The 17,985-nt window shown below is 32.8% G+C and overlaps 5 protein-coding genes and 2 long non-coding RNA genes across 10 annotated transcripts; 4 read left to right on the top strand and 3 right to left on the bottom strand.

Moving 5' to 3' along the window:
- Positions 1-378: 378 nt before the first annotated feature.
- LOC101737421 (uncharacterized) lies at positions 379-2,348 on the top strand. Its single transcript, XM_004934224.5, has 3 exons — positions 379-901; positions 1,073-1,152; positions 2,010-2,348. The coding sequence occupies exons 1-3, from the start codon at positions 790-792 to the stop codon at positions 2,241-2,243; spliced, it is 426 nt and encodes a 141-aa protein (XP_004934281.1). The 5' UTR covers positions 379-789; the 3' UTR covers positions 2,244-2,348.
- Positions 2,332-7,752, bottom strand: LOC105842057 (uncharacterized). 4 transcript variants are annotated; one of them, XM_062676127.1, is made up of 4 exons: positions 5,826-7,752; positions 5,733-5,753; positions 5,280-5,409; positions 2,332-4,999 (listed from the first exon to the last, which is right to left on the bottom strand). In XM_062676127.1, the coding sequence occupies exon 4, from the start codon at positions 4,831-4,833 to the stop codon at positions 3,523-3,525; it is 1,311 nt and encodes a 436-aa protein (XP_062532111.1). In that variant the 5' UTR covers positions 4,834-4,999; positions 5,280-5,409; positions 5,733-5,753; positions 5,826-7,752; the 3' UTR covers positions 2,332-3,522. The 4 variants fall into 4 exon arrangements, with proteins under 4 accessions (XP_062532111.1, XP_037876217.1, XP_062532110.1 ...); XM_038020289.2 differs by having other exon boundaries at positions 2,332-5,409; XM_062676126.1 differs by lacking the exon at positions 5,733-5,753.
- A 96-nt stretch (positions 7,753-7,848) lies between these two features.
- On the top strand, positions 7,849-8,706 carry LOC101745222 (uncharacterized). Its single transcript, XM_038020482.2, has 2 exons — positions 7,849-8,136; positions 8,475-8,706. The coding sequence occupies exons 1-2, from the start codon at positions 7,938-7,940 to the stop codon at positions 8,606-8,608; spliced, it is 333 nt and encodes a 110-aa protein (XP_037876410.1). The 5' UTR covers positions 7,849-7,937; the 3' UTR covers positions 8,609-8,706.
- Positions 8,707-11,922: 3,216 nt separating this feature from the next.
- LOC119630591 (uncharacterized) lies at positions 11,923-12,780 on the top strand. The gene is made up of 2 exons (XM_038020485.2): positions 11,923-12,210; positions 12,549-12,780. The coding sequence occupies exons 1-2, from the start codon at positions 12,012-12,014 to the stop codon at positions 12,680-12,682; spliced, it is 333 nt and encodes a 110-aa protein (XP_037876413.1). The 5' UTR covers positions 11,923-12,011; the 3' UTR covers positions 12,683-12,780.
- LOC119630592 (uncharacterized) lies at positions 12,301-14,686 on the bottom strand. Its single transcript, XR_009976673.1, has 2 exons — positions 13,956-14,686; positions 12,301-13,539 (listed from the first exon to the last, which is right to left on the bottom strand). It is a non-coding gene; the product is annotated as an uncharacterized LOC119630592 (long non-coding RNA).
- Positions 14,687-15,996: 1,310 nt separating this feature from the next.
- LOC110385494 (uncharacterized) lies at positions 15,997-16,854 on the top strand. The gene is made up of 2 exons (XM_038020505.2): positions 15,997-16,284; positions 16,623-16,854. The coding sequence occupies exons 1-2, from the start codon at positions 16,086-16,088 to the stop codon at positions 16,754-16,756; spliced, it is 333 nt and encodes a 110-aa protein (XP_037876433.1). The 5' UTR covers positions 15,997-16,085; the 3' UTR covers positions 16,757-16,854.
- Positions 16,742-17,942, bottom strand: LOC134201400 (uncharacterized). Its single transcript, XR_009976676.1, has 2 exons — positions 17,484-17,942; positions 16,742-17,099 (listed from the first exon to the last, which is right to left on the bottom strand). It is a non-coding gene; the product is annotated as an uncharacterized LOC134201400 (long non-coding RNA).
- Positions 17,943-17,985: the final 43 nt, after the last annotated feature.

The following is a 17,985-nucleotide window of genomic DNA, read 5'->3' as shown; positions in this document are numbered from 1 at the left end:
GTGAGTACCCGTGGCCTGCTAACGGTGCTGCGCGAATGGTCGCCTCGTCCACCGCTTCGCTGTTCGCACCGCCGATCCCCGTGGCCAAGCCGTTAGGGTTGCTTTATAGTAGATTTTTTTCATATTCCTTACTGTCGAAATAATTATTCGTATATACAGGATAGGTACGAGGTGTATTTTTTTTTTTTTTATTGCCATTGTAGGCAGACGAGCATACTGCCACCTGATAGTGATTGGTTACGGTCGCCCATGAACTTCAGCAATACCAGGGGCAGAGGCAAGCCGCTGCCTACGGGAAGCCTAAAAATTGGGTATAAAACTTATTCCTACCCGATGCATTTCAAGGCCCGCATCGCACTTCTTGATACGACTCAGTATGACAAATCCTCTAGGCTACGACGGCTACAAATTATAAATTATAAACGTTATTTAAAATACTTACGTTGTATACATTTTGAAGTTATACGTAATCAACAAAATATTTTTTTGCATTAAACTAATGTCAAATCATAATTTTGCCAACCTAAAACAGATGATGATTAATCACAATGAGGAAAACTTAAACAAGCTAAATATTTTTTACGTATTTATTACGTAATGTACCGTTAGACTTTTTTTAAACTCCTTATCTCGTGGCCGTTATAATTTATTTGCTGATGCAATATTCCTAATTACTACACTCAACTTAAACACAACAGTGTCAAATAATAACTCGTATATTACTGTTGTTCCTTTGTTCACTTTATTGAATTTTAAAATATCTTATTAAAAATTTCGGTATCAACAAAAATGGTTTTCTTTAAAATAACCATTGTAATTTTTTTACTAAAATACGTAATTGGATTGCACGGGAATGATTTGGAAAACATCACACCTCCTCATTGTACGCAAGTTGCAAAAGGTTGTATAAATTAAATTTATATTTGATATTTTACATGTTGCATTCTGCCCATGGTCAGTATTAATCTAAACATAATTCATGCGATACCTCGAATTATGTACTAAAACATTAAATTTAATTAAACACATGTTAATATTGAAATAATAAAGAATCTATTTTTTGAACTTACAGACACAGACTATGTATCCAAATTTAAATTTGATTATCCAGTCTCTTATCTTATACCAGGTCAACGTGAAGCATATCAACAAGTGAGTCCCATACTTACAATAATATTCTTTCAAAAGGACGTACATACATACATTCTCCAATAACCCCGATCAATAATCATAGTATCTACCAAGTTTATTGTTGTCTAGAATCATTATGATCACGCTTAATGCTACCACATCTGATAACCTCCTGTTAAATAAGTGTATTAAGTGTAATATTTAAGTGATAACCTAAGCCACACCTATGTAGCATTGAGTCATTAATTATCGATTGTTTGAAAACTATTCATATCTAACTCTAACTGTAATAACTCTAACTAATGACGGTTTAGATTATAATCCGAAGTTTTGGAAAACCATAGTATTACAGCAATATTTCGTTGGTGATTTTGATAGGTGCAATATAATTAACTTGACATATAATAAACTTTGGTGGCTGATGCTAGAATTGCAATGAATAGGTAATAAATTGTAGTACATTGCAATTTGTAGTTATTGTGCAGTAACTTAACTACAAACTGCTTGCATGAAGTCAGGACTGTATTGCGCCGGTATATTTAAAATAAAATTCCTGTTTTCAATTTTTAATAGACCTAGTAGGCCAACGGATAGTGGTGTTGCACCTAATTTTAAGTGATTATAGGGGCCATAGATATGACATTGAATACGCCACCCATCTGGAAGATGCTGCCGAAGTCTTAATTGTATTATAATATATAGGCTAGACTATCCTTTAAACCGAAATGCATTACTGCTTCGCGAAAAGTTAAAATGGTGGTATTTACCTAGTAGATAAGGCTATCTTTCAACCAAGAGCAATAAAAAATTCCCATGAACTTTAAGCACTTTTCTTTAGATTGAGGAACCTGTATTTAATATTTAGCTTACATTTTCAGATGTACTGTATTAACCCTGCAACAGTTAATAAAGCGGTAGCAACAGTTTGTGATTGGGTTTCGCCACCACAGGCTCATTTCACTCTCGGTGATGACTACCTACACGTAGTACGTCAAGATCCTACTGGAAGATACCTCGGAAATGCGGTGATAACTACGTATCAATACTGTAACCACAACATATCATCTGATTTACTTGACGCGAAGGCCCCAATTGTTACGCAATTTTTGTAATGCTTAAGCTAATTATGTGAGAAAATTCGAACTTCTTTGATTAATGTCATCTATTTGACTGAGTGTTGTTGATTAAACGAAACAATCATTTAATTTCTCGAATGATTCCATTGTTTTATTTTATTAACATTTTCCCATTGCTGATGTAAGCATAATAATTGTCAAATTTCAATTAATTCCTCATAAAACAAGACTATATGATAAACAATACAGTATTTTGTTGTATGTACACACTATGTAATGATCTAACCAAATAATAAAACAAAATAATTTATTGCACTACATTCCTATTAATGCCTATTATACTACATACCTATTATTAGCTTATCTCTATATCATACCTATTAATAGCGTATTGTACTACATACCTATTAATAGCTTATCTCTTCAAGATTAACTATTTAGAGAACAGTATTATATCAATCAATAATAATAGATACATAATAGGGCAGAGTGATAGGGTGGACTAGCGGCTATAGAAATTAATTATAAACGTAAATAGAAATATAATAACTTCTCAATAAAATGGTAGGAATTTAAAAGAGATGCTAGTGGGCCTTATAATGGAACCCGAGAAACCATGTTCAGTGACTTTGTTTCATTTCCTCATACTTGTACACTTTCGCAGACGCTGTACGGTTTATAAGCCGCTATTATTATATTAATACAAATTTGTACATGGAGAAGTACTTCATTAACAAAACTGAACAATTCACACAACTTCGTTCCTCCCATTTTTTCCAAAAATCCATCAACTTTAATTAATTCCGCTCTGTTTTATGTTCTCCTTTTTTCATTATGGCAATCGACTTCTAGCGAGGCTTTGTGTCAATGTAATTTATCTTTAGGTTATGTTTCGTTAACTAGTACATACTTATACATTAAATTAATATTATATATGTACACCAACACAACGACTTATCAACCTACAAGAGCAGAACTGCCACCAGTAAACAATTTTCACTGCACAGGCGTTTATAATAATAACCTATTAATGTATTAGGATTACTCAACAGCTAAGGAGAAGAATACAATCGACTATGAGTAATTTTCATTTTACATCAATTTCACTCTTTTCCCTCAATTCTATCCTATTTCTGTTCTGCACTCCTTCTACTTAGCTTAGAAACTGTAATTAATTATAAACAAATAGGGTAAACAGTACAGTGATTGGCACTCTAAGATGACCTTCAACATATAAGTGGTTTATTGGCACTTGGCAGTTATATCTACCAATGTAGGCACACACCTACGTGCCTAGGTCCATTAATAATCTCGCCTAATCATCTTCCAACATTTTTAACAATTCTTCATCTGTCATTGGTCTCAATCTATTTACTTTAATTTTTATCTTCTTATCTTTTCCGGTTTCCCTTGAATCTCGAAAAGTTATTTTCGGAGGTTTAAGTTCATCTAAAATTGGTCCTTTCTTTAATTCTTTTTTTACCATCTGTACTTGTTCCGATTCTTTAAAGAGTCTTTCATTTGCAGCTTCAACTGCATCTAAAATTGGCCTGTTTTTTATTTCCTTCAGGGCAGTAATATCTGCAGGTTTAACTTCGTTCATAGGTCCTTTTTTAATTTCTTTTGTATATTCTCTTTTTTCTTTAATATCACTTGAGATTCTATTTGCAGGCTTAATTAAAACATTTGATTGAATAACAATTTTTGATTTGATACTATCAGAATTTGGCTTACTTTTCTTAATTAAATTTAAATTTTTAGCTTTGTTCTTTTTATTTATAGTTTCAGCTTGTTTTGTTTCCTTGAGTAAGCGTTTCTCTTTGGCTTTTTCTAGTCTTGCTATTCGTTTGTTCTCCTTTTCTTGTATCTCTTTCATCTTTTTTTGTTGTTTTTCTAGTTCTACAGCTTCCCAATCTTTACTCGTTAAAACAAAAGAGCGACGTTCTATACCAGCTTTTTGTGTTTTAATTGGAGTCTTTGGTAACTTTAAAAAATCTTTTATATTTTGTTTCTTTATTGGACTCTTTGAAGGGACTTCGGTTGGCATGTCATCCACTAGTACCCATTTTTCTCCAATCAGCTCTAAACTTTGACGACTAGTGGATGGAATAGGTATTACGTATATTGGTGTTTGGTTTTCTTTTTCACACTCAGAAATAACCTCAACCATTTGTACAGCTTCTGGTATTGGATCGTTTGTCGATGTAAGATTTATACAGGATGACAAAGATAATTCCTCAACCCCCTGATGCTGAAGTTCAACGTTCAGAGGTTTTAGGTGTCCTGAGGTTCCTGAATAATCATCAATCATCGTGTTTGTTTTAGAAGTGCCAGTGTCTTTGGATTGAGGTTCATGCGTTGACAGTTCTGGTTCATTTAGCAAAAGTTCTACGTCTGTTGGCATTGTCGTTAATTCATTGAGGGCTGCCATTGTGGTGAAATCTTCTGAACCATCGTTGTTTTGTTCATTTAAATTGCTCCTGTCCTTGTATTGCATTAGTTCCTTAGAAGTTGTTTCTATGATTTGTGACGATGACTCATGTGTTGACATTTTTGGTACGAGATATTTATACAAGTCGTGAAGCTTTTTAGCTTCTCTTGATTTACCTACCACCTGATTTTTCATCTTTCTGATTAACTGTGGTCCAACTATTTCTTCGAATTTCTGATAGTTAAGACTTGTAGAACAGTTGGAATTCAGGAACCAATTTTAGTAATGAAATACTTACTAAGCAAATGTTCAGGAATTACTTCCACGGTGAAGTAATAACATCGTGTAATAAATATCAAACCTGCAAAAATTATAATGTGAGTAATTACTGGCGCTAGGACGTCTTGAGAGCCCGCAAACCATAAACACAACCCACTGAGTTTCTCTGAGCTGGATCTTCTCAGTAGTTAGCGATTCCGATCTGGTCGTGGATTCTGCGAAACACTGCTCTTGCTAGGGCTAGTGTTAGCAAATTCTCCCAGGTTGAGCCCGTGACCTCACATACCTTTCCGAGCTTATCTGGAATAGCGCCTTGGGCAACTAGCGAATAAGTAGAGCCAGTACTGCTAGGTTGTACCTACCGCTTATTTCTGCCGGGAAGCTGTAATGCGTTCCGATGTGAAGGATGGGGCAGGCGTTGAATACCTTAAGTCACAAGGTGGGTGGCGGCATTCATGTTGTGAGATCCCCATTAACCGCTCGTTTAATCATCTATGCATAAAAATAATTATTAACAGTGGTACCTACCACTATTTAATTTGATTTAAAACAACGCAATTATAATCTAAAGGAAAACTAACTAACATTTCACACTTAGACACGCGTCTAATTTGTAACGATTTTTTTTCTTTTAATTGGACAATTTAATATAAAACTAACAGAATAATCATAAGTCCGGTCATTAGAGATTTTGTTCAAGTACAAAATGAAAACTGTAATTTTAATAGGCCTATTTTATTTTCTGTCGCAAACCAACGCCCTGACAGAACACGTCTATATATTTGGTAAGTGACCAGTAAGTAGTAAGTAATTACCGGAACGCTTATTTTTCAACTCTGAAAACGATAAAAATAGCAAGTTATTCACTAATTTAACATAATCAAATATAAATTGGTGTAGGAACTTACCCAAAAATCAAATTTTCACGTGCACTTCTATCCACCAGTACTTAACTTTTTTATAAAAAAACAACACGATCACGACGACTTGATTTCCATAAAATCTCACAAACAGCTCTGAAAGAAAGATGGCTGACAACAGTGTTGCCACTAGAGATTATTAGATATTCTGCCAAATAAAGTATTGCAACAGTAAATAAACAGGAATTGTCTCTTAGTATCTGAATTCTTAAATCAGAGTGCCAATCACTGGGGGGGTGCCAACAATAGTATGGTTTACCCTAATAGTTGAAAATATTGTTTTTACTTGTTTATGAGAAAATATAATTCAGAATGACACCGCACATCAAAAGTAAAAGAATATAATTCAAATTCAAATGCAGTACCGTAAAATGGGGTAAATAGGGACAAAATCGAACTTCAGATTGAATTTTAAAATAGTTCCAATTAAATAATCACTGCTCAACCAAAAAAATAAGTTGAGTCTTGAACGTACCTAGGTGATAAAAACCGTTACATTATTTTAATTATTCAATTTAAAGAAATAATCGGAAAAATAATGGCCATCCCAATTTACCCCGCATTCGGGGTAAATTGACACGGGTAAGGGTTAAATTGGGATATTTGTAAGGGTCGTCAGTTCGCGGTACTGCGATATATAGGTAGGTAGGTAGGTGCCATACAATTATTTATATGGACCGAAATGATGAATACAATCCATAATTTAAGCACAATACACAACATAGTGTAAATTAAACTGGTTTCTATTCCGAAGCGATGTGACGTGAATGATAATCAACAATACAATGATCAAAAAAAGTATGTGCATGTTATATTTTAGAAAATTATTATTTAATTTCCTTAAAAATCACAACTCTGAAACAAAATCATAAAATAGAATAAAAAATAGAAAACAAAAGGACTGGAAATGCAATAATACAATTTTATTTAATCAACATTTTCAAAATAATCTTTGAGCAAGAGTGAGATATCGGGTGAATAATATAAAAAAGCAGATTTATCTGATTACTGCCTATAATAACAAAAATAAAAGAAATTCTTTCTAAGCTAAATAACTAAACTCAATTAACTCACTCAACTCATAATTGGAACTTAGATATCTCGGATTTTTAATTAATGTTACATTTAAAATCTGAGGCCTGTTTTTATTTGTGTGTGCGTTGTGAATGTTAAAAAAATCATGATTCGACGCGTCAATAGATTCTGAAATAACAAAAGTTTTGATTCGTTTGAGTTCTTTTTAATTTTTTATTTTATTTTATTGCTATAAAGGACATACGACCGGGCCGATATTACAAGGTAAATGTCGCGAAAAAATGTAATTATATATATACTTTTCTTTTACCTATAGTACTTACATAAACTAACTGATAAACACATTAACCTTCTTTACATCACGCAATTGAGTGATAGTATAGGCTAAAAAATCTATTATAAGATATCAGTGACAACCCTAACAAGCCATCCCTATTTTGTCTTTTGGCGTTCCAATTTTGTGTTTTCTCGTCCCTAATTTTTCCAGTCTCGTTCCAAATTACCCCACATACGTCCCAATTTTCCCCAAAAGGAAAGGAAAAAAAAAAATTTTTTTTGTCGAAATATTGTATTTAAAATAAGAATATTGCAACTTACCGTTTGTTGTGGTATTTCCAGGTGTATTAAAAACTTATATAAACTGTGATCTTATTGAAAAAAACAACGATAATATTACTTTTTTTAAAAGTTCTTTAAGCTGTTTTAAAACGCACTTTTCAACCACTATTTTCAATTTAATTTGACGAATTTTTGGGACCAACTTAACTCATATTTAGTTCTTCTATAGTTAACTTGGTTTTTCTTCTATACATTAATAAATATTAACATAAACAAAATTAGGTAGATTCCGTCCTACAGGTACTTTGAGAATCTTCCGCAGGTTTGTCCCAATTTACCCCTATGTCATGGTACATCATAGACAATTATACGTGGACAGTATCACGACCTTCCAACACAGAGTTGCCGAGCAGCCTGTACATTATCTGTCTTAAAAATGGCGCGAAACAGTAATTTTCAAATCACTTACGTGGGTAAGATATACAACTAATTAACATTTAATAGTTAATGTACAATAGGATAACATTAACTTTATATTTAAGATTGTGTTACAAGCATACCAAAAACCCATATTTTAACATGGAAATAACGATATTGGAAGATTTGGATGTCAATGCTTCCGACTTCTATAATGTATTGCACGATGAAATTGATAACGATATGGCAAAATTAAAGAAGAGCGTTGAAATGTTGAAGAACTTAAGACGTTAGTTTGTAAAAATACTATATACCTATTATTTGGTGTCTAGTGTAGTGTAGAAGAAATTATTTTTATTTTTAAGTAATAGTAAGAAACTTGCTCATTCGCATTTAATATTTATTACACATTTTATTTAATATTACATATTGTTTTTTATAGTTTCTTAATAGTTTTTTCTAATCAAATCAATCAAAATACCTCAAAAGTAAAATAGACCTAATATAATTTTAATAGTATTTCTTTTCTTGGATACGAACTATTTAAGTATTGTTGTCCATTATTATTCATTCATTTTGTATAATTTAATTCTGTCACACGCTAATAGTTAGTAAAAATTATTTCAGTTACATCAGCGGAAATAGAAGTCGAAACTGCAGCAATGTACCATGCCGAGCTTTTTTTTAATATAGAACAACTAAAGCAACTCGCCGATGAAGTCAAAGCACTGGATGAAAACAAATCTGATACTGTTCCATAAACAAACATTAATCTCAAACATTAACCTTAATCATTTCGTTTTGACATTAAAGTTACTTTTATTTCGATTTTAATAAACAGTTTCCAGAGATAGAATAAGGTTTATTTTTAGAAAAACCGATTCTCAGTAAAATACCCTCGAATATAGTTTTTCGGGTATCAGTTTTTTGATCTAGACTCGAAAATCTAGACGAATGCGTTTACGGACCATCTCGTTTTAGATGGATGTTCCGTTGTTGTTGAAGCCCTTATACATATGTACAGTAGTCATCGTGGCCTAAGGGATAAGACTCCCGGTAGGTACATGCGTATCGTGCGATGCGACTGAGCCGATGTTCGAATCCCTGCGGGATTCAGGAACCAATTTTAGTAATGAAATACTTACTAAGCAAATGTTCAGGAATTACTTCCACGGTGAAGTAATAACATCGTGTAATAAATATCAAACCTGCAAAAATTATAATGTGAGTAATTACTGGCGCTAGGACGTCTTGAGAGCCCGCAAACCATAAACACAACCCACTGAGTTTCTCTGAGCTGGATCTTCTCAGTAGTTAGCGATTCCGATCTGGTCGTGGATTCTGCGAAACACTGCTCTTGCTAGGGCTAGTGTTAGCAAATTCTCCCAGGTTGAGCCCGTGACCTCACATACCTTTCCGAGCTTATCTGGAATAGCGCCTTGGGCAACTAGCGAATAAGTAGAGCCAGTACTGCTAGGTTGTACCTACCGCTTATTTCTGCCGGGAAGCTGTAATGCGTTCCGATGTGAAGGATGGGGCAGGCGTTGAATACCTTAAGTCACAAGGTGGGTGGCGGCATTCATGTTGTGAGATCCCCATTAACCGCTCGTTTAATCATCTATGCATAAAAATAATTATTAACAGTGGTACCTACCACTATTTAATTTGATTTAAAACAACGCAATTATAATCTAAAGGAAAACTAACTAACATTTCACACTTAGACACGCGTCTAATTTGTAACGATTTTTTTTCTTTTAATTGGACAATTTAATATAAAACTAACAGAATAATCATAAGTCCGGTCATTAGAGATTTTGTTCAAGTACAAAATGAAAACTGTAATTTTAATAGGCCTATTTTATTTTCTGTCGCAAACCAACGCCCTGACAGAACACGTCTATATATTTGGTAAGTGACCAGTAAGTAGTAAGTAATTACCGGAACGCTTATTTTTCAACTCTGAAAACGATAAAAATAGCAAGTTATTCACTAATTTAACATAATCAAATATAAATTGGTGTAGGAACTTACCCAAAAATCAAATTTTCACGTGCACTTCTATCCACCAGTACTTAACTTTTTTATAAAAAAACAACACGATCACGACGACTTGATTTCCATAAAATCTCACAAACAGCTCTGAAAGAAAGATGGCTGACAACAGTGTTGCCACTAGAGATTATTAGATATTCTGCCAAATAAAGTATTGCAACAGTAAATAAACAGGAATTGTCTCTTAGTATCTGAATTCTTAAATCAGAGTGCCAATCACTGGGGGGGTGCCAACAATAGTATGGTTTACCCTAATAGTTGAAAATATTGTTTTTACTTGTTTATGAGAAAATATAATTCAGAATGACACCGCACATCAAAAGTAAAAGAATATAATTCAAATTCAAATGCAGTACCGTAAAATGGGGTAAATAGGGACAAAATCGAACTTCAGATTGAATTTTAAAATAGTTCCAATTAAATAATCACTGCTCAACCAAAAAAATAAGTTGAGTCTTGAACGTACCTAGGTGATAAAAACCGTTACATTATTTTAATTATTCAATTTAAAGAAATAATCGGAAAAATAATGGCCATCCCAATTTACCCCGCATTCGGGGTAAATTGACACGGGTAAGGGTTAAATTGGGATATTTGTAAGGGTCGTCAGTTCGCGGTACTGCGATATATAGGTAGGTAGGTAGGTGCCATACAATTATTTATATGGACCGAAATGATGAATACAATCCATAATTTAAGCACAATACACAACATAGTGTAAATTAAACTGGTTTCTATTCCGAAGCGATGTGACGTGAATGATAATCAACAATACAATGATCAAAAAAAGTATGTGCATGTTATATTTTAGAAAATTATTATTTAATTTCCTTAAAAATCACAACTCTGAAACAAAATCATAAAATAGAATAAAAAATAGAAAACAAAAGGACTGGAAATGCAATAATACAATTTTATTTAATCAACATTTTCAAAATAATCTTTGAGCAAGAGTGAGATATCGGGTGAATAATATAAAAAAGCAGATTTATCTGATTACTGCCTATAATAACAAAAATAAAAGAAATTCTTTCTAAGCTAAATAACTAAACTCAATTAACTCACTCAACTCATAATTGGAACTTAGATATCTCGGATTTTTAATTAATGTTACATTTAAAATCTGAGGCCTGTTTTTATTTGTGTGTGCGTTGTGAATGTTAAAAAAATCATGATTCGACGCGTCAATAGATTCTGAAATAACAAAAGTTTTGATTCGTTTGAGTTCTTTTTAATTTTTTATTTTATTTTATTGCTATAAAGGACATACGACCGGGCCGATATTACAAGGTAAATGTCGCGAAAAAATGTAATTATATATATACTTTTCTTTTACCTATAGTACTTACATAAACTAACTGATAAACACATTAACCTTCTTTACATCACGCAATTGAGTGATAGTATAGGCTAAAAAATCTATTATAAGATATCAGTGACAACCCTAACAAGCCATCCCTATTTTGTCTTTTGGCGTTCCAATTTTGTGTTTTCTCGTCCCTAATTTTTCCAGTCTCGTTCCAAATTACCCCACATACGTCCCAATTTTCCCCAAAAGGAAAGGAAAAAAAAAAATTTTTTTTGTCGAAATATTGTATTTAAAATAAGAATATTGCAACTTACCGTTTGTTGTGGTATTTCCAGGTGTATTAAAAACTTATATAAACTGTGATCTTATTGAAAAAAACAACGATAATATTACTTTTTTTAAAAGTTCTTTAAGCTGTTTTAAAACGCACTTTTCAACCACTATTTTCAATTTAATTTGACGAATTTTTGGGACCAACTTAACTCATATTTAGTTCTTCTATAGTTAACTTGGTTTTTCTTCTATACATTAATAAATATTAACATAAACAAAATTAGGTAGATTCCGTCCTACAGGTACTTTGAGAATCTTCCGCAGGTTTGTCCCAATTTACCCCAGGATCCCAATTTACCCCTATGTCATGGTACATCATAGACAATTATACGTGGACAGTATCACGACCTTCCAACACAGAGTTGCCGAGCAGCCTGTCCATTATCTGTCTTAAAAATGGCGCGAAACAGTAATTTTCAAATCACTTACGTGGGTAAGATATACAACTAATTAACATTTAATAGTTAATGTACAATAGGATAACATTAACTTTATATTTAAGATTGTGTTACAAGCATACCAAAAACCCATATTTTAACATGGAAATAACGATATTGGAAGATTTGGATGTCAATGCTTCCGACTTCTATAATGTATTGCACGATGAAATTGATAACGATATGGCAAAATTAAAGAAGAGCGTTGAAATGTTGAAGAACTTAAGACGTTAGTTTGTAAAAATACTATATACCTATTATTTGGTGTCTAGTGTAGTGTAGAAGAAATTATTTTTATTTTTAAGTAATAGTAAGAAACTTGCTCATTCGCATTTAATATTTATTACACATTTTATTTAATATTACATATTGTTTTTTATAGTTTCTTAATAGTTTTTTCTAATCAAATCAATCAAAATACCTCAAAAGTAAAATAGACCTAATATAATTTTAATAGTATTTCTTTTCTTGGATACGAACTATTTAAGTATTGTTGTCCATTATTATTCATTCATTTTGTATAATTTAATTCTGTCACACGCTAATAGTTAGTAAAAATTATTTCAGTTACATCAGCGGAAATAGAAGTCGAAACTGCAGCAATGTACCATGCCGAGCTTTTTTTTAATATAGAACAACTAAAGCAACTCGCCGATGAAGTCAAAGCACTGGATGAAAACAAATCTGATACTGTTCCATAAACAAACATTAATCTCAAACATTAACCTTAATCATTTCGTTTTGACATTAAAGTTACTTTTATTTCGATTTTAATAAACAGTTTCCAGAGATAGAATAAGGTTTATTTTTAGAAAAACCGATTCTCAGTAAAATACCCTCGAATATAGTTTTTCGGGTATCAGTTTTTTGATCTAGACTCGAAAATCTAGACGAATGCGTTTACGGACCATCTCGTTTTAGATGGATGTTCCGTTGTTGTTGAAGCCCTTATACATATGTACAGTAGTCATCGTGGCCTAAGGGATAAGACTCCCGGTAGGTACATGCGTATCGTGCGATGCGACTGAGCCGATGTTCGAATCCCTGCGGGATTCAGGAACCAATTTTAGTAATGAAATACTTACTAAGCAAATGTTCAGGAATTACTTCCACGGTGAAGTAATAACATCGTGTAATAAATATCAAACCTGCAAAAATTATAATGTGAGTAATTACTGGCGCTAGGACGTCTTGAGAGCCCGCAAACCATAAACACAACCCACTGAGTTTCTCTGAGCTGGATCTTCTCAGTAGTTAGCGATTCCGATCTGGTCGTGGATTCTGCGAAACACTGCTCTTGCTAGGGCTAGTGTTAGCAAATTCTCCCAGGTTGAGCCCGTGACCTCACATACCTTTCCGAGCTTATCTGGAATAGCGCCTTGGGCAACTAGCGAATAAGTAGAGCCAGTACTGCTAGGTTGTACCTACCGCTTATTTCTGCCGGGAAGCTGTAATGCGTTCCGATGTGAAGGATGGGGCAGGCGTTGAATACCTTAAGTCACAAGGTGGGTGGCGGCATTCATGTTGTGAGATCCCCATTAACCGCTCGTTTAATCATCTATGCATAAAAATAATTATTAACAGTGGTACCTACCACTATTTAATTTGATTTAAAACAACGCAATTATAATCTAAAGGAAAACTAACTAACATTTCACACTTAGACACGCGTCTAATTTGTAACGATTTTTTTTCTTTTAATTGGACAATTTAATATAAAACTAACAGAATAATCATAAGTCCGGTCATTAGAGATTTTGTTCAAGTACAAAATGAAAACTGTAATTTTAATAGGCCTATTTTATTTTCTGTCGCAAACCAACGCCCTGACAGAACACGTCTATATATTTGGTAAGTGACCAGTAAGTAGTAAGTAATTACCGGAACGCTTATTTTTCAACTCTGAAAACGATAAAAATAGCAAGTTATTCACTAATTTAACATAATCAAATATAAATTGGTGTAGGAACTTACCCAAAAATCAAATTTTCACGTGCACTTCTATCCACCAGTACTTAACTTTTTTATAAAAAAACAACACGATCACGACGACTTGATTTCCATAAAATCTCACAAACAGCTCTGAAAGAAAGATGGCTGACAACAGTGTTGCCACTAGAGATTATTAGATATTCTGCCAAATAAAGTATTGCAACAGTAAATAAACAGGAATTGTCTCTTAGTATCTGAATTCTTAAATCAGAGTGCCAATCACTGGGGGGGTGCCAACAATAGTATGGTTTACCCTAATAGTTGAAAATATTGTTTTTACTTGTTTATGAGAAAATATAATTCAGAATGACACCGCACATCAAAAGTAAAAGAATATAATTCAAATTCAAATGCAGTACCGTAAAATGGGGTAAATAGGGACAAAATCGAACTTCAGATTGAATTTTAAAATAGTTCCAATTAAATAATCACTGCTCAACCAAAAAAATAAGTTGAGTCTTGAACGTACCTAGGTGATAAAAACCGTTACATTATTTTAATTATTCAATTTAAAGAAATAATCGGAAAAATAATGGCCATCCCAATTTACCCCGCATTCGGGGTAAATTGACACGGGTAAGGGTTAAATTGGGATATTTGTAAGGGTCGTCAGTTCGCGGTACTGCGATATATAGGTAGGTAGGTAGGTGCCATACAATTATTTATATGGACCGAAATGATGAATACAATCCATAATTTAAGCACAATACACAACATAGTGTAAATTAAACTGGTTTCTATTCCGAAGCGATGTGACGTGAATGATAATCAACAATACAATGATCAAAAAAAGTATGTGCATGTTATATTTTAGAAAATTATTATTTAATTTCCTTAAAAATCACAACTCTGAAACAAAATCATAAAATAGAATAAAAAATAGAAAACAAAAGGACTGGAAATGCAATAATACAATTTTATTTAATCAACATTTTCAAAATAATCTTTGAGCAAGAGTGAGATATCGGGTGAATAATATAAAAAAGCAGATTTATCTGATTACTGCCTATAATAACAAAAATAAAAGAAATTCTTTCTAAGCTAAATAACTAAACTCAATTAACTCACTCAACTCATAATTGGAACTTAGATATCTCGGATTTTTAATTAATGTTACATTTAAAATCTGAGGCCTGTTTTTATTTGTGTGTGCGTTGTGAATGTTAAAAAAATCATGATTCGACGCGTCAATAGATTCTGAAATAACAAAAGTTTTGATTCGTTTGAGTTCTTTTTAATTTTTTATTTTATTTTATTGCTATAAAGGACATACGACCGGGCCGATATTACAAGGTAAATGTCGCGAAAAAATGTAATTATATATATACTTTTCTTTTACCTATAGTACTTACATAAACTAACTGATAAACACATTAACCTTCTTTACATCACGCAATTGAGTGATAGTATAGGCTAAAAAATCTATTATAAGATATCAGTGACAACCCTAACAAGCCATCCCTATTTTGTCTTTTGGCGTTCCAATTTTGTGTTTTCTCGTCCCTAATTTTTCCAGTCTCGTTCCAAATTACCCCACATACGTCCCAATTTTCCCCAAAAGGAAAGGAAAAAAAAAAATTTTTTTTGTCGAAATATTGTATTTAAAATAAGAATATTGCAACTTACCGTTTGTTGTGGTATTTCCAGGTGTATTAAAAACTTATATAAACTGTGATCTTATTGAAAAAAACAACGATAATATTACTTTTTTTAAAAGTTCTTTAAGCTGTTTTAAAACGCACTTTTCAACCACTATTTTCAATTTAATTTGACGAATTTTTGGGACCAACTTAACTCATATTTAGTTCTTCTATAGTTAACTTGGTTTTTCTTCTATACATTAATAAATATTAACATAAACAAAATTAGGTAGATTCCGTCCTACAGGTACTTTGAGAATCTTCCGCAGGTTTGTCCCAATTTACCCCAGGATCCCAATTTACCCCTATGTCATGGTACATCATAGACAATTATACGTGGACAGTATCACGACCTTCCAACACAGAGTTGCCGAGCAGCCTGTACATTATCTGTCTTAAAAATGGCGCGAAACAGTAATTTTCAAATCACTTACGTGGGTAAGATATACAACTAATTAACATTTAATAGTTAATGTACAATAGGATAACATTAACTTTATATTTAAGATTGTGTTACAAGCATACCAAAAACCCATATTTTAACATGGAAATAACGATATTGGAAGATTTGGATGTCAATGCTTCCGACTTCTATAATGTATTGCACGATGAAATTGATAACGATATGGCAAAATTAAAGAAGAGCGTTGAAATGTTGAAGAACTTAAGACGTTAGTTTGTAAAAATACTATATACCTATTATTTGGTGTCTAGTGTAGTGTAGAAGAAATTATTTTTATTTTTAAGTAATAGTAAGAAACTTGCTCATTCGCATTTAATATTTATTACACATTTTATTTAATATTACATATTGTTTTTTATAGTTTCTTAATAGTTTTTTCTAATCAAATCAATCAAAATACCTCAAAAGTAAAATAGACCTAATATAATTTTAATAGTATTTCTTTTCTTGGATACGAACTATTTAAGTATTGTTGTCCATTATTATTCATTCATTTTGTATAATTTAATTCTGTCACACGCTAATAGTTAGTAAAAATTATTTCAGTTACATCAGCGGAAATAGAAGTCGAAACTGCAGCAATGTACCATGCCGAGCTTTTTTTTAATATAGAACAACTAAAGCAACTCGCCGATGAAGTCAAAGCACTGGATGAAAACAAATCTGATACTGTTCCATAAACAAACATTAATCTCAAACATTAACCTTAATCATTTCGTTTTGACATTAAAGTTACTTTTATTTCGATTTTAATAAACAGTTTCCAGAGATAGAATAAGGTTTATTTTTAGAAAAACCGATTCTCAGTAAAATACCCTCGAATATAGTTTTTCGGGTATCAGTTTTTTGATCTAGACTCGAAAATCTAGACGAATGCGTTTACGGACCATCTCGTTTTAGATGGATGTTCCGTTGTTGTTGAAGCCCTTATACATATGTACAGTAGTCATCGTGGCCTAAGGGATAAGACTCCCGGTAGGTACATGCGTATCGTGCGATGCGACTGAGCCGATGTTCGAATCCCTGCGGGATTCAGGAACCAATTTTAGTAATGAAATACTTACTAAGCAAATGTTCAGGAATTACTTCCACGGTGAAGTAATAACATCGTGTAATAAATATCAAACCTGCAAAAATTATAATGTGAGTAATTACTGGCGCTAGGACGTCTTGAGAGCCCGCAAACCATAAACACAACCCACTGAGTTTCTCAGAGCTGGATCTTCTCAGTAGTTAGCGATTCCGATCTGGTCGTGGATTCTGCGAAACACTGCTCTTGCTAGGGCTAGTGTTAGCAAATTCTCCCAGGTTGAGCCCGTGACCTCACATACCTTTCCGAGCTTATCTGGAATAGCGCCTTGGGCAACTAGCGAATAAGTAGAGCCAGTACTGCTAGGTTGTACCTACCGCTTATTTCTGCCGGGAAGCTGTAATGCGTTCCGATGTGAAGGATGGGGCAGGCGTTGAATACCTTAAGTCACAAGGTGGGTGGCGGCATTCATGTTGTGAGATCCCCATTAACCGCTCGTTTAATCATCTATGCATAAAAATAATTATTAACAGTGGTACCTACCACTATTTAATTTGATTTAAAACAACGCAATTATAATCTAAAGGAAAACTAACTAACATTTCACACTTAGACACGCGTCTAATTTGTAACGATTTTTTTTCTTTTAATTGGACAATTTAATATAAAACTAACAGAATAATCATAAGTCCGGTCATTAGAGATTTTGTTCAAGTACAAAATGAAAACTGTAATTTTAATAGGCCTATTTTATTTTCTGTCGCAAACCAACGCCCTGACAGAACACGTCTATATATTTGGTAAGTGAAATTAAGAAATAGGGAATTCAAGATAATGTGGGATATCAGTGTGAAAAAAGTGTAAAATTTTGTAAGAAAT

This window comes from Bombyx mori, chromosome 25, assembly GCF_030269925.1.
Source record: "Bombyx mori chromosome 25, ASM3026992v2".
In the NCBI taxonomy this organism is placed as follows: domain Eukaryota; kingdom Metazoa; phylum Arthropoda; class Insecta; order Lepidoptera; family Bombycidae; genus Bombyx; species Bombyx mori.
Note: the sequence above shows the minus strand (reverse complement) of the source record. Positions and strands in the feature narration are given on the sequence as shown.